Source organism: Pelophylax lessonae (assembly GCF_965119305.1).
Source record: "Pelophylax lessonae genome assembly, chromosome: 11".
NCBI classification, from domain to species: domain Eukaryota; kingdom Metazoa; phylum Chordata; class Amphibia; order Anura; family Ranidae; genus Pelophylax; species Pelophylax lessonae.
Window position 1 is genome coordinate 22,588,472 of NC_138778.1, and position 13,177 is coordinate 22,601,648.

Sequence of the window (13,177 nt, forward strand, 5' to 3'; positions counted from 1 at the left end):
CGCATGACAGGAGAGTGTGATCGGCTTTCAATGGAGCCAGTTCACACGTCTGGGGCCAGCCGCGGTCTGCACTTAAAAAGGGTCCTGTGCGTCTTTGGCTCTGAATCAGGTGCGAATTTAGGCAAAAAAAAAAAAAGGTCGGCCCTGATTCGCACCTGAACCTGTGTACAGGGATGCACTGGACCCCCTGCTGTGAGCCGCAGCAATTGTGAACCCAGCCTTAACAAAAATTGCACGGTCATGCAACATTGTATCCATATGACATTTTTATAATTTTCTTCACACAAATAGAGCTTTCTTTTAGTGGCATTTATTCAGCACTGGGTTTTTATTTTTTACTAAACAAAAAAAGACTGAAAGGTTTGCCAAAACTTTTCTTCGTTTGTTAAAATGATGCAAATAAATAATCTTCCTTCGTAAATTTAGGCTAAAATGTATTCTGCTACATTTCTTTTTTTTTTTACATACTGTCATCAGTGCAGTACAGCATTATCATATAATGGGCGTGGTGGCAATCAGGGACACTGACTGGTGACAGTATGTAAAACAAAAAATAAAAAAATAAAAGTTAATTTTTTTAATTCTTAAAAAAAAAAAAAAAAAAAAAAAAATTTGATTGCATTTTTTTTCTTTTTTGCAAACACACAGTGACCAGGGCAATACAGTGTTACCATAGTAACACTACTATTCTGGGGAAGTGATCGGGATTTTCTCTCTCTTTTTTTTTAACCCCACTGGTTGCTTATGCCAGTGAATTCGACTCATATAAGCAACCATTTTTACTTATCAAATTGAATAAGTTAGTGCGTATTGGAATTAGCCGTGATTGGCTATGTGATCACTGTGTGACTAATCACCGCTAGCAACAAAATTGTACACAGTGGATGGCATGAATCAAAGCCATTCATTGTTTACAATGGTCACGTGATCTGCTGCGATTGGTCACAGCGATCACATGGTACCGTCAGCGGGCCGGTATGATTTTTCATCCACTGGACACAGTCAGTGACAGATCGCGCCGCATCATGGCCCCATGGGCCACATGTGAGGCCCATTCCAGGAGGATGTTATACGATGTTCACCCAGAAAAAAAAATGTCCTGACTGGCGGTCATTTGACTATAGGCCGGGAAGGAACTGGTTCAAGTGGTAGTAAACCCTTAGTATAGGTTTATCTGTCTGTACAAGTTTATACTAAGTTTCCTGTAGGTACTATGAATATCTTCTAAACTTGTTCCGTTTAGACCAGATTCACATCAGCTTCACCCAATGACATCTTCAGTGCATGCACAGTAACTCTGAATGTGCCCCGAGTACCACTGAGCCGCCTGCCGATTGAAGGGAGCACTGTGCCGCAATGGTGACTATTGTGCCCATGTGTGGGAAGGACATCAAGCTAGCCCAGCCATTCAGGCAGCCAGAGAGCGCGATACTGGAAGGAAGACAAGGCAAAGATGGAAGCACTGGGAGTGGAGGGCTCCATTTCAAAAGGGCTTTCACAATGTGCTTAACTCGGAAAAGGCAGCTGGCTTTCGATGACTGCAGACCGACTGAGGACCAACATGGTAGCCAGAACCTGGGCTGTAGCACCTGGTCAGCACATCACAGAAGGAAAACGCTTGATCTTTTAGGCAGGCGAGTATCTGAATCCAGGACAATGCAGGATCTGTAGGGCATGCGAGTATCTGAATCCAGGACAATGCTGGATCTGTAGGGCAGGCGAGTATCTGAATCCAGGACAATGCTGGATCTGTAGGGCAGGCAAATACCTGAATCAAGGACAATGCAGGATCTGTAGGGCAGGAGAGTACCTGAATCCAGGACAATGCTGGCTCTGTAGGGCAGGCGAGTATCTGAATCCAGGACAATGCTGGATCTCTGTAGGGCAGGCGAGTACCTGAATCCAGGACAATGCTGGATCTGTATGGCAGACGAGTACCTGAATCCAGGACAATGCTGGATCTCTGTAGGGCAGGCGAGTACCTGAATCCAGGACAATGCTGACTCTGTAGGGCAGGCGAGTACCTGAATCCAGGACAATGCTGGCTCTGTAGGGCAGGCGAGTACCTGAATCCAGGACAATGCTGACTCTGTAGGGCAGGCGAGTACCTGAATCCAGGACAATGCTGGATCTGTATGGCAGACGAGTATCTGAATCCAGGACAATGCTGGATCTGTAGGGCAGGCGAGTATCTGAATCCAGGACAACGCTGGATCTGTAGGGCAGGCGAGTATCTGAATCCAGGACAATGCTGACTCTGTAGGGCAGGCGAGTATCTGAATCCAGGACAATGCTGGATCTCTGTAGGGCAGGCGAGTACCTGAATCCAGGACAATGCTGGATCTGTATGGCAGGCGAGTATCTGAATCCAGGACAATGCTGGAACTGTAGGGCAGACGAGTATCTGAATCCAGGACAATGCTGGCTCTGTAGGGAAGGCGAGTATCTGAATCCAGGACAATGCTGGCTCTGTAGGGCAGGCGAGTATCTGAATCCAGGACAATGCTGGATCTGTAGGGCAGGTGAGTATCTGAATCCAGGACAATGCAGGATCTGTAGGGCATGCGAGTATCTGAATCCAGGACAATGCTGGATCTGTAGGGCAGGCGAGTATCTGAATCCAGGACAATGCTGGATCTGTAGGGCAGGCGAGTATCTGAACCCAGGACAACGCTGGATCTGTAGGGCAGGCGAGTATCTGAATCCAGGACAATGCTGGATCTGTAGGGCAGGTAAGTAACGGGTTAAGAAAATAATGAGGAGCAACTGAAGCTCCTCTTTAACTAGCTCTGCACTCTGTCCCTGTGTGGAGGCAGCCATCTTGGCAGAGGCAGGGCTTTGCTTCCTCAAGTCAGATCTGCGCCAACCCCCCTCACACGACTAGTGATCTGATCAATGGACTGGTAATGATAGAAGTGGATGCAGTACAGAGCCCAAACATTCATAAAGCAGAAGCAGGAAGATCCTAGTACTGCAGGTCCTCAGGTACAGCTTTCTCTCCAGCAAGGAGAACAGTGATCAAAAATCCACAGAAGGGATAAAGACGCTGGGAGATGATTGCACTGCATGTCCTCAGTTACAGCTTCCTCTTCAGCGAGGAGAACAGAGACATCACCAAATCTCACCAAACTAACAGTCAGAGGCAGGCATGTCTTTGATGATCTCACACTGCAGATATACAACTGAGGATTGCTTAGGCATGGGAATTGCAGTTCTTTTTCCAGCGGAACTCAAGACAAAATGTAATGGCTAGTGACAAACAACATTTTTAGATGCTCCCTGTTAAATAGCAAACCTTCACTTTTTGAGTTTAAGCCCACTTTAGCAGCAAGTACGTTTGACCCGCAGTGGACTTGCTTCAAGCTGCTTTTGTATTTGCATAGACCTGTATTACAATAAATGCAATCGGAAACGTTCGGCACAAGCCTTTAACCATATGCTGAGAGCGACCTGTATAGGCCAGAGCTACACAGGAGATTTTAGCAGCTCAGTTCTGACATTAAACAAATGGAACAAACGTTCCCCCACATAATTCAAAGCAGGAATCATTTGTGGACGATCGCACGATGCTCCATTCTACAAGCCACTTGCTGCAACATGCTACTAAGTGAAGCTTACTACATAGGCAGCCATTTGTTCCATATTTTTGGGGATCATTTACTTTTACTATCAGTTAAGCACCAAATTCTGGTAGCAGAACCAAACTACTAAACTCTGGCCTGAAAAAAATGAATTTTTGTAAAATCTTACCGTAAAATTCCATTCTCTGAGTCCTCCGACAGTCGCCCCCCACTCATACAGTCTTCACCAATGGTTATTGACCTCTTATCCACAGGAGCAATCTAGGCATAAGACTTGTTAAAAACAAAGTAATTTACATAGACACACCTATGGGGGCTGTCCCACTGGTCCAATACCCACCTGCTATCAGCATTCCCAACTCAGTTCGGTAGCAAGCTGTTAAAAGTCCAAAAAACCCCAAAAGAGGGGCGGGGGCGGCGACTGTCAGAAGACTCAGAGAAAGGAATTTTACGGTAAGATTTTACAAAAATTCAGTTTTCTCTTACGTCCTCTGACAGTCGCCGCCCACTCATACAGTCTTCACCAAAGGGATGTCCCAAAGCAGTGTAGACATGAGGGGTGGGAAGCGCAACCATCACAAAGGCAACGCAGCACCCACTAGTAGTGCAAAGAAAAACACATTGCAGAAAATAAAAGTAAAAAAAGTAATAAAATAGAAGAAAGGCTGAGACATGTAGCCCCAGCACAGGGATAGCCTAGCTTACTCCTTAACTAGGCAGAAGACAAACTGAGTTGAGAATGCTGATAGCAGGGGGGTATTGGACCAGTGGGACAGCCCCCTACAGGTGTGTCTATGTAAATTACTTTGTTTTTAACAAGTCTTATGCCTAGCTTGCTCCTGTGATAAGAGGTCAATACCCAAGACTGTATGAGTGGGCGGCGACTGTCAGAGGACGTAAGAGAAATCTGCATTTTTTAAAGCAGTAGTAAAGCCCACTTTGTGATTTTCACCTTCAAGCAAGCCTATAATAAAGCTTACCTAGGTAAATGAATATCTCATAAACCTGCCCAGTTTAGGAACTCATTCACCCTGGATGCAGCCGGTGACGTCACTGGAGCATGAGCTCTGTAAGTCCGGCATACCTTGCCGGGACGTAAGAGCTTTGTGCCGGAACCGAGGGCTCCAACGTGCATGCGCAGGAGTGATGTCATCGTGGCTTCAGCCAATCACACAAACCTGGAAGAAAGACCGGGGGAAGAGGTCGGCCCTCTCAGCAATGACAGCGCACTACTGGAGGGCTTCGTTCTAAGGTATGCATTTCATAATGTGCTGGTAAAGCATACTAGCACATTATGCAATTGTTTTACAGGTGTTTTTCTTTTTTTGACCAGCAACGGTTTACAACCGCTTTAACAAAGGTAGTTAACATTCCATTGATGTAGATGAAAAAAAAAAATGGGGAGGGTACCTTTTCTCCTATTAGAATGCATGCCTTTGAGTCCAAGTCCCGAGGTGGCCTGGGGAGAAAAACAAAAGGAAAAACATTCAGGAGGTGTGAAAGATATTGGCAGTCTGTTCATGTCATGTGATGATGGCTTATATATATATATATATATATATATATATATATATATATATATATATATATATATATATATATATATATATATACAGCCCATATACTGCTCACTGGAAACCTGTAGTGGCCCCAGTAACCTTTATTTTAAAAGCTTAACTGAAAAAAAAAAAAAATTAAGATTAAAAAAAAAAAAAAGATATATATATATATATATATATATATAAGGTAAAAGAAAACCTCCCTCGTAATGGGGCTTCCAACAGACTACGAGGGTTAAAATGGATCTACACAGCATCTGAGCACCAAAAACCTGGATTTTTTTTTCAACCTAACCATGTAAGAATGGCAACTGCCAGAAATGCCAGGGGGTTGTTTTTCAAAGTGATTTCTCAAAAAAATAAAGCATTGATAGATTTGGGGGGGGATGCGCTTTAAAAATTAAATAGTATTTCTCTTAGGTTCATTGACGGACGCGGTCCTCTGATGATATCAGTAGGGTAATACTGCCCCCTACAGGAGTAGGACACTAGACAGAAAGAATTTCTGGCTACGCCTATGGGCAGTCCCTGGGGGTACACCCTCTCTCTTCCTGCATAGGATGTCCGTTTAGTATCAAAGCAGTGTCAGAGAAAAGCACACCAACCCACTCAAGAATTAGAGGGGTGGGTACTGCGTCCGTCAATGAACCCAAGAGAAAAGGATTTTAAGTTAAGTCAATAATCCAGTTTTCTCTATCGTTCATTGACTAACGCAGTCCTCTGATGATATCAGTAGGGACGTCCCAAAGCAGTACCAAAATGAGGGGTGGGAACAGCAGAACAAAGAAACAAACAGTCCCCAAGGTCAACATGGCCAACCAGTCAACACAGGACTCAACAGAACAACCAGATGAGGTCCACCTGTCTAGGCAGATTAAAACGGACATCCTATGCAGAAGGCGAGAGGGTATAACCCCAGGGACTGCCCATAGGCGTAGCCAGAAATTCTTTCTGATTAGTGTCCTACTCCTGTAGGGGGCGGTATTACCCTCCTCATATCATCAGAGGACTGCGTCTGTCAATGAACGATAGAGAAATACTATTTAATTTGTAATACTCAAAGTGCACCCCCCCCCCCCCCCCAAATCTATCAATGCTTTATTTTTTGAGAAATCAATCCCCCCCCCCAAATCTATAAATGCTTTATTTATTTATTTTTTTTTTTTTTGAGAAATCACTTTGAAAAACAACCCCCTGGCATTTCTGGCAGTTTCCATTCTTGCATAGTTAGGTTGAAAAAGAGACACAAGTCCATCTAGTTCAACCAATAATAAAAAAAAGGGCAAATGATTAATGTAGGGTTTATTTCCTGGAATCCATCTGCCCTTAGCTCAGGCATACATGAGGATGAGCTTAGCTGAGTAAACCCCTCCTCCTCTTCTAAAGACTCATGGGACGTAGGACATGATTTGCCTAGGCAAGAAACCAGGAAGTAACTGAAGAAATGTAAAAATTGTTTAAGTACATAGGATATACTTTCCCATCTATTTACTGCTAGCAGCATGACTGGGAGAGTGAAGTGCCACTTTGAATGCTCACTTTTGCTTAGGGTATTGGGGGGGGGCTCCACTGGCAAGTTAGTTCATGCCTGGTTCACACCAATCTCTTGTGACAGCAATAGGCATGTGACAGCAATAGGCATGTGACAGCAATAGGCATGTGACAGCAATAGGCATGTGACAGCAATAGGCATGTGACAGCTACTCTTTACGGGGGAGATCTGGGGACCCCACATCCCTCCTCTGCCCTTAAAAGTATTCAACACACCAAGATCGGTGTTCTCAAATGCTTTTGATTTTTAAAAATGGCGCCGTTCACAGCCGGGGAAAACCGTGATGCGACCTCATTGCTTCCGGATTATATCAGAGCCAGACAAAGCTGATTGTTGGGCTCTATGATCAGCCGATGGAAGCGCCGGCTGGTCGATTGGGACTACCGGTGGGACAGGAGATTCTGGTAAAGCCGTGGAAGGGGGCAGGAGGAAGGGGGGGGGGTCATACTCTCTTGCTGCTTGTAAAAGCAATCCAGTGGCTAGTTCGCTACTAGGATGCCTTTTACAAGACAGCCAACTGCTGGCTCTAAAAAAATGGTACTGGGATAATGCCTGCAGCTGCATATCATCCCGGAATAGCTACATACGGGTATGGCCTCTTTCACACGGGCGATCCGATCTGCCTGTCAGTTTTTCAGGCGGACCTGATCGGATCCTCCATGCATCCCTATGGGGCAGCGGATGTCAGCAGAGACATCTCCGCTGACACCCACTGATATCCGATTCCGATCCGGTCCATGAAATCCAGACAAATAGAAACTATTTTCCATCCGTCTGGAGGATCGGATGAGAATGGACAGGCGGTCCGTTCTCATCCGATCTTCCCATAGAGGACAGCGGGGATCTGTGTCTCTGCACACAGTGGAGACGGAGCCGTCATCTGCCTGCTCAGCGGTTGTCGGCGGATCGATCCCTGCTGAGCAGAACGGACTCCGTCGGGCGCCACGCCTGTGTGAAAGAGGCCTATGTCTCTGTAGCTGAAGTGGGTAACCCCCCCCCCCCCCCCCCCAAAAGGCATTCAGCAAAGACTGTATATTAGTAAGGTGGACTAGTCCTTTAGAGGTAGCAGAAAACAGCCAGCAGGGGGCAGTCACAGGTCACCGGCAGACGCAAGTCGTCAGCTCACCTCGGCCTCATCAGCAGCTGGAATGCCAGGAATGTAACAGCTGGGGATTCTTTGTGCAGCGACTCAATCATGATGTCAGCTCGGTGGCAGCTCACATATCCCCTAGGAAGTTCTAAGGGCCACTATCAGAGCCAGCCCACCATGAGAGCGATCAAAGAGGCCCTGTCTACTCTCAGAGGAAAGGGGGGGGGGGGCAAACTGCGCCAAATGCAGGTCTACAAGAAAAGGATTCCCTTCGGGTCAGACCTATAGGCTGTTAGGACCTGATTCTAACGTGTATGGACTTACCCCGGCCTGTGACTGGACAGGGAAAGGAGAAGCAGCGCACCAATGAGCTCTTTTCTCTGCTCTCTCCTCCAAACAGTATGCTCTGTTCACTGCAGGACAACGGACTGGCTACTAGCACTGCTTCTCCCTCTCCCAGTCTGACCTCTGCTGTACAGGGACTGCAGGAGGACAAAACTCAAGTCAAGCTAAAGCCTCGTACACACGCAACGATTATCGGCCGACCGATCGTCTGACTTTTGTCCAGAGTGGCGTTTTGTTGGTTTGAATGCGCCTAGACTGCACACAAATTTTCTCGGCCAACAAAAATCTACTTCAGAAGTGATGTCATGTGATTGTTGACTTTCCGTGTGTTTTTTCTTCTCTGAGCATGCCCAGTCTCGCTCATCAGATTTTTGTCTGCCGAAATCTGTACTGACTGACGGAAAATCGGCCGTTGTGTTGACGGCCAACAAAAATTTTATAGCCTGCACACCAGATTTTATTCGGCCGAAAAGTCGGAGTCGGTTGTCGAAAGCATCATACTAACAAGCCGACAATCGGCCGATCGGACGTTGGCCGAAAATTCCCGGCCAATAATCGATGCGTGTGTACGAGGCATTAGATACCTGCACTGTTATTGAAACAAACATTTCGCCCTGGTTTACGCAAGCGTGGCTTTGAACTTGCACTTACACTAGAAGTCATGTCATGCGATTTTGAACTGACAAATCGCACCAACGTGAACCAGGGCTTACTGATGGTCTATGATTACAAAGCTGCAATTAGGGCTCATTCACAGTAGTCGTTGAGAGGGGCAGTAAAGCCTTGCGGTCGAGTTGCGTTTTTACCGTGGGCGGCATAGACATACTAACAGAGAAAATAAACCCCCCTGGCGCTTTCAGTGGGTGTAGCGACTGCCAAGAGTGACCTGTGAGTGAGAGCACTCTGCAAGTGCCCTGCAAACTGCGTACAGTTGCAGCACACTAGTGTGGGGGGGATCAGAAGGGTAATGAAGGTGAAGAGACAAGAACTCACTGCTCAAGGTGGTGTAATTGCCTGATGACTCACACTGGTGCATGCCCCGGCTCGCCTCCATGAAAACTTGATAAAGGAAAAGGAATTGGCAGCACTCTAGGTTGAGTCAAAATCCAGATTTATTGACTGGACATCCAAATATGACAATCGTGACAAGGTAGACGCGTTTCACACACTGACTGTGTGCTTAATCATTAACATGTAATGATTAACCACCTCAATACTGGGCACTTAAACCCCCTTCCTTCCCAGACCAATTTTCAGCTTTTAGCGCTGTTGCATTTTGAATGACAATTGCGCGGTCATGCAACACTGTACCTAAACCAAATTTGTGTAATTTTTTCCCCACAAATAGAGCTTTCTTTTGGTGGTATTTGATCACCGCCAGGTTTTTTCTTTTTTGGTGCACAAATAAAAAAAGACCGAAAAGTTTGAAAAAAAAAAAAAAAAGTTTTTTTGTTTAGGTTATAAAATTTTGTAAATAACGGAATTTTTGTAAAATCTTACCTGTAAAATTCCTTTCTCTGAGTCCTCCGACAGTCGCCGCCTCTTCATATTCGTCACATATGGGGTATTAGACTTTGCTCCGAAGGAGTAGCTAGGCAACAGAATATGTTAACATTAAAGCTTTTAACATATCCCACCCTCAAGGGGTGGTCCCCTCAGTCAATACCCTCCTACTTCCTGCAACCATATCTCAGTTTTAGTGGAATAGCAGTAGAGTATACAACCAAACCCCAAAAGAGGGGCGGGGGCGGCGACTGTCGGAGGACTCAGAGAAAGGAATTTTACAGGTAAGATTTTACAAAAATTCAGTTTTCTCTTACGTCCTCCAACAGTCGCCGCCTCTTCATATTCGTCACATATGGGGACGTCCCAAAGCAGTGCAAACATGAGGGGTGGGAAACGCATCCGCGCCGAAAAGGCAACGCAGTCTCCGCATCAAAGAAAGGAACCTTACCAAAGGAAGGAAACCAGCTGGGCAACAGGAAAAAACAAGTGCTCAACAGGAGCAACAACCCAGGAAAAGACAAATAACCATGGGATAAAAAACTTATCCCAACAGCCAGGAGTCCCCAACAAGGGACCCTAGGGAATTGCCGCACTAAGAACCTTGCGGCCAAAGGAAGCATCCGCCGATGCCTGAACATCTACTTTGTAGAATTTTGTGAAAGTGTGTACGGTCGAACAAGTCGCCGCCTTACACACCTGGGCTACAGAAGCCCCATGACGACAGGCCCAAGACGTACTCAGAGATCTAGTAGAGTGCGCCTTCACAGGCACAGGGGGAACCTTCCCCTGCAAAGCATAGGCCTGCTCAATGGTCTGCCTGATCCATTTGGCGATGGTAGAGGCCGACGCCGCCATGCCCTTCTGAGGACCCTCTGGAAGAACAAACAAGGAGTCCGTCTTTCGAAAAGACTCAGTCGATTTAAGGTAAACCCTTATCGCCCGAACAACATCCAGAGAGTGTAATCTCACCTCCTTTGGATGTTTAGGCTTCGCGCACAGCGAAGGCAAGACAATATCCTCATTAAGATGGAATTCCGAAACTCGCTTCGGAAGAAAAGAAGGATTAGGTCGCAAGACCACCTTATCCAAATGGACAACCAGATACGGAGACTTGCAGGACAAAGCTGCCAGCTCCGACACTCTGCGAGCCGAAGTGATCGCCACCAAAAAGGCGACCTTTTTGGACAACATAGACAACGAGATCTCCCTGATCTGTTCAAAAGGAGCACGTTGCAACACAGACAGAACGAGATTCAAGTCCCAAGGGGGCAAAGGATCCCTCCTAGGAGGAACCAGATGCCGCACACCCTGAACAAAAGTGCCAACCAAGGAGTTGGAAGCCACGGGACGTTGAAACAGAACGGCCAGCGCAGACACCTGACCCTTAATCGTAGCCAGCGCCAAACGCTGATCGACACCCGTTTGAAGGAAGGACAGCACTCGGGAAACCGAGTACGTGCGGGGTGAAAACCCCCTGGACTCACACCAGGCAAAATAGGCCTATAGGCCTTCCAAGTACGGTAATAAACCTTCCCCGAGGAAGACTTCCTCGCGTTGATCAAAGTATGAACGACCTCTGGGGAGAGACCCTTCTCCTTCAGGACCTCGGTCTCAACAGCCAGGCCGTCAAAGCCAGAGACTGTAAAGTAGGATGGTATATCGGTCCCTGAGACAGGAGATCGTCTCGAAGAGGCAGACGCCACGGGGCGTCGACCGCCAGATTCACGAGGTCTGCGTACCAGGACCGGCGAGGCCAGTCCGGTGCTACAAGAATCACCGTGCTGCGTTCCGAGTGTAACCTGCGAAGGAACCTGGACAGCAACTGAATCGGTGGAAACGCGTACATCAGCCTGTACTGATGCCACAGGGCCACTAACGCGTCCGACGCGTCTGCCCGAGGGTCGTGCGTCCTTGCCACGAACCTTCTCACCTTGTAGTTGAGACGAGACGCGAACAGGTCCACATCTGGAAGACCCCACTTCGCGCACAACATCTGGAAGACAGTCGGGTGGAGAGACCATTCCCCCTGATCCAGGGTCTGGCGACTCAGATAGTCCGCCTGCCAGTTCTCCACCCCCGGAATGTGAACCGCCGTTATCGCCGGGACTCGGCCCAAGACAGAATGTCGGCCACTTCTCCAGCCGCTCGGGCACTCCTGGTGCCCCCTTGGTGGTTGATGTAGGCCACCGCCGTGGCATTGTCCGTCTGCACCCGAACCGGGCAGCCCTGCAGCCGGTCCGTCCAGCGATGAAGACAGAGATTTATCGCACGCAATTCCAGAATGTTGATCGGAAGGGAAGACTCCCTCTCCGACCAAGTTCCCTGGGCGGACAGAACGCCCAGAACACCACCCCAGCCCGACAGGCTGGCATCCGTGGTGATCACCGTCCACGAGATAGGACGAAACGATTTGCCCCCGGACACCATCGGGGACTGGAGCCACCACAGAAGGTCTCTTCTGGTGCGATGACTCAACGAGATTTGAAGATCCAGAGATTGAGGTCGCCCGTCCCACATGGACAGGATCTCCGCTTGGAGACCCCGCGTCTTAGGTTATAAGACCCCGCGTCTTGTTTAGGTTATAAAATTTTGTAAATAGATACGTTTTTTCCTGCACTGATGAGCACTGATGACGCCGCACTGACAGGCACTGATGAGGAGACACTGATAGGGTGGCACTGATGGGGTGGCACTGATGGGGTGGCACTGATGGGGTGGCACTGATGGGGTGGCACTGATAGGTAGCACTGATGGGCACTGATATGTGGCACTGATATGCAGCATTGGTGGGCACTGATAGGCAGCGCTGATGGGCACTGATAGGCAGCACTGATGGGCGGCACTGATGGGTGGCACTGATTGGCAGCACTGGTGGGCAATAATGGGCACTGGTGGGCGGCACTGATAGATGGCATTGGTGGGCAGCACTGATAGGGGGGCACCACTGGCAGGCTCTCTGAGCCCTGTTTGCCATCCCTGGTGGCCATGGTGGGCATCCCTGGTGGTCATGGGTGGGCATCCCTGGTGGCTCTAGTGGCAACCCCTCCCCCCAGGGCTGCACTGGTAATCAATCATCTGATTACCAGCACAGACCCCCCCTGTGATCAGTGAGTAATTAGAAATACTCACTGATCACCCCGGCTGCAGAATCGATCCTCTGATCTTCTCCTCACTGACAGGATCTGTCAGGAGGAGAAGAGATCGAAGCCGTTACAGCGGCTGTATTGACATTACATGACGGCTGTGATTGGTCACAGCCGTCATGTGATCAGGAGCGCCAATCACAGGGCCCTCCTGCCGAGTCTTGTTGCTCTGTGTCCTAGGGACACAGGCACATCGAGATCGCGCCGCTGCGCGTGCCCGCGGCGGCGCGATCTCTCTCCTTCTGAAGGACGTTCCGGAACGTCCATTCAGAAGGACGAGACTCCCACCCGGCCGTATATGTGCTATGGCCCGGGTGGGAGGTGGTTAAGCACAGTCAGTGTGTGAAACGCGTCTACCTTGTCATGATTGTCATATTTGGATGTCCAGTCAATAAATCTGG

At 48.1% G+C, this 13,177-nt stretch overlaps 1 protein-coding gene across 2 annotated transcripts in view; it reads right to left on the minus strand.

The window, feature by feature from the left end:
- The window catches only part of MAP2K6 (mitogen-activated protein kinase kinase 6), a 94,084-nt gene that overhangs the window by 51,411 nt on the left and 29,496 nt on the right, over positions 1 to 13,177 (minus strand). For both annotated transcript variants that reach the window (XM_082272526.1, XM_082272525.1), the window contains one exon: positions 4,992 to 5,040. In XM_082272526.1, coding sequence (XP_082128652.1) covers positions 4,992 to 5,040 — 49 coding nt within the window. The remainder of the gene's footprint in view (positions 1 to 4,991; positions 5,041 to 13,177) is intronic.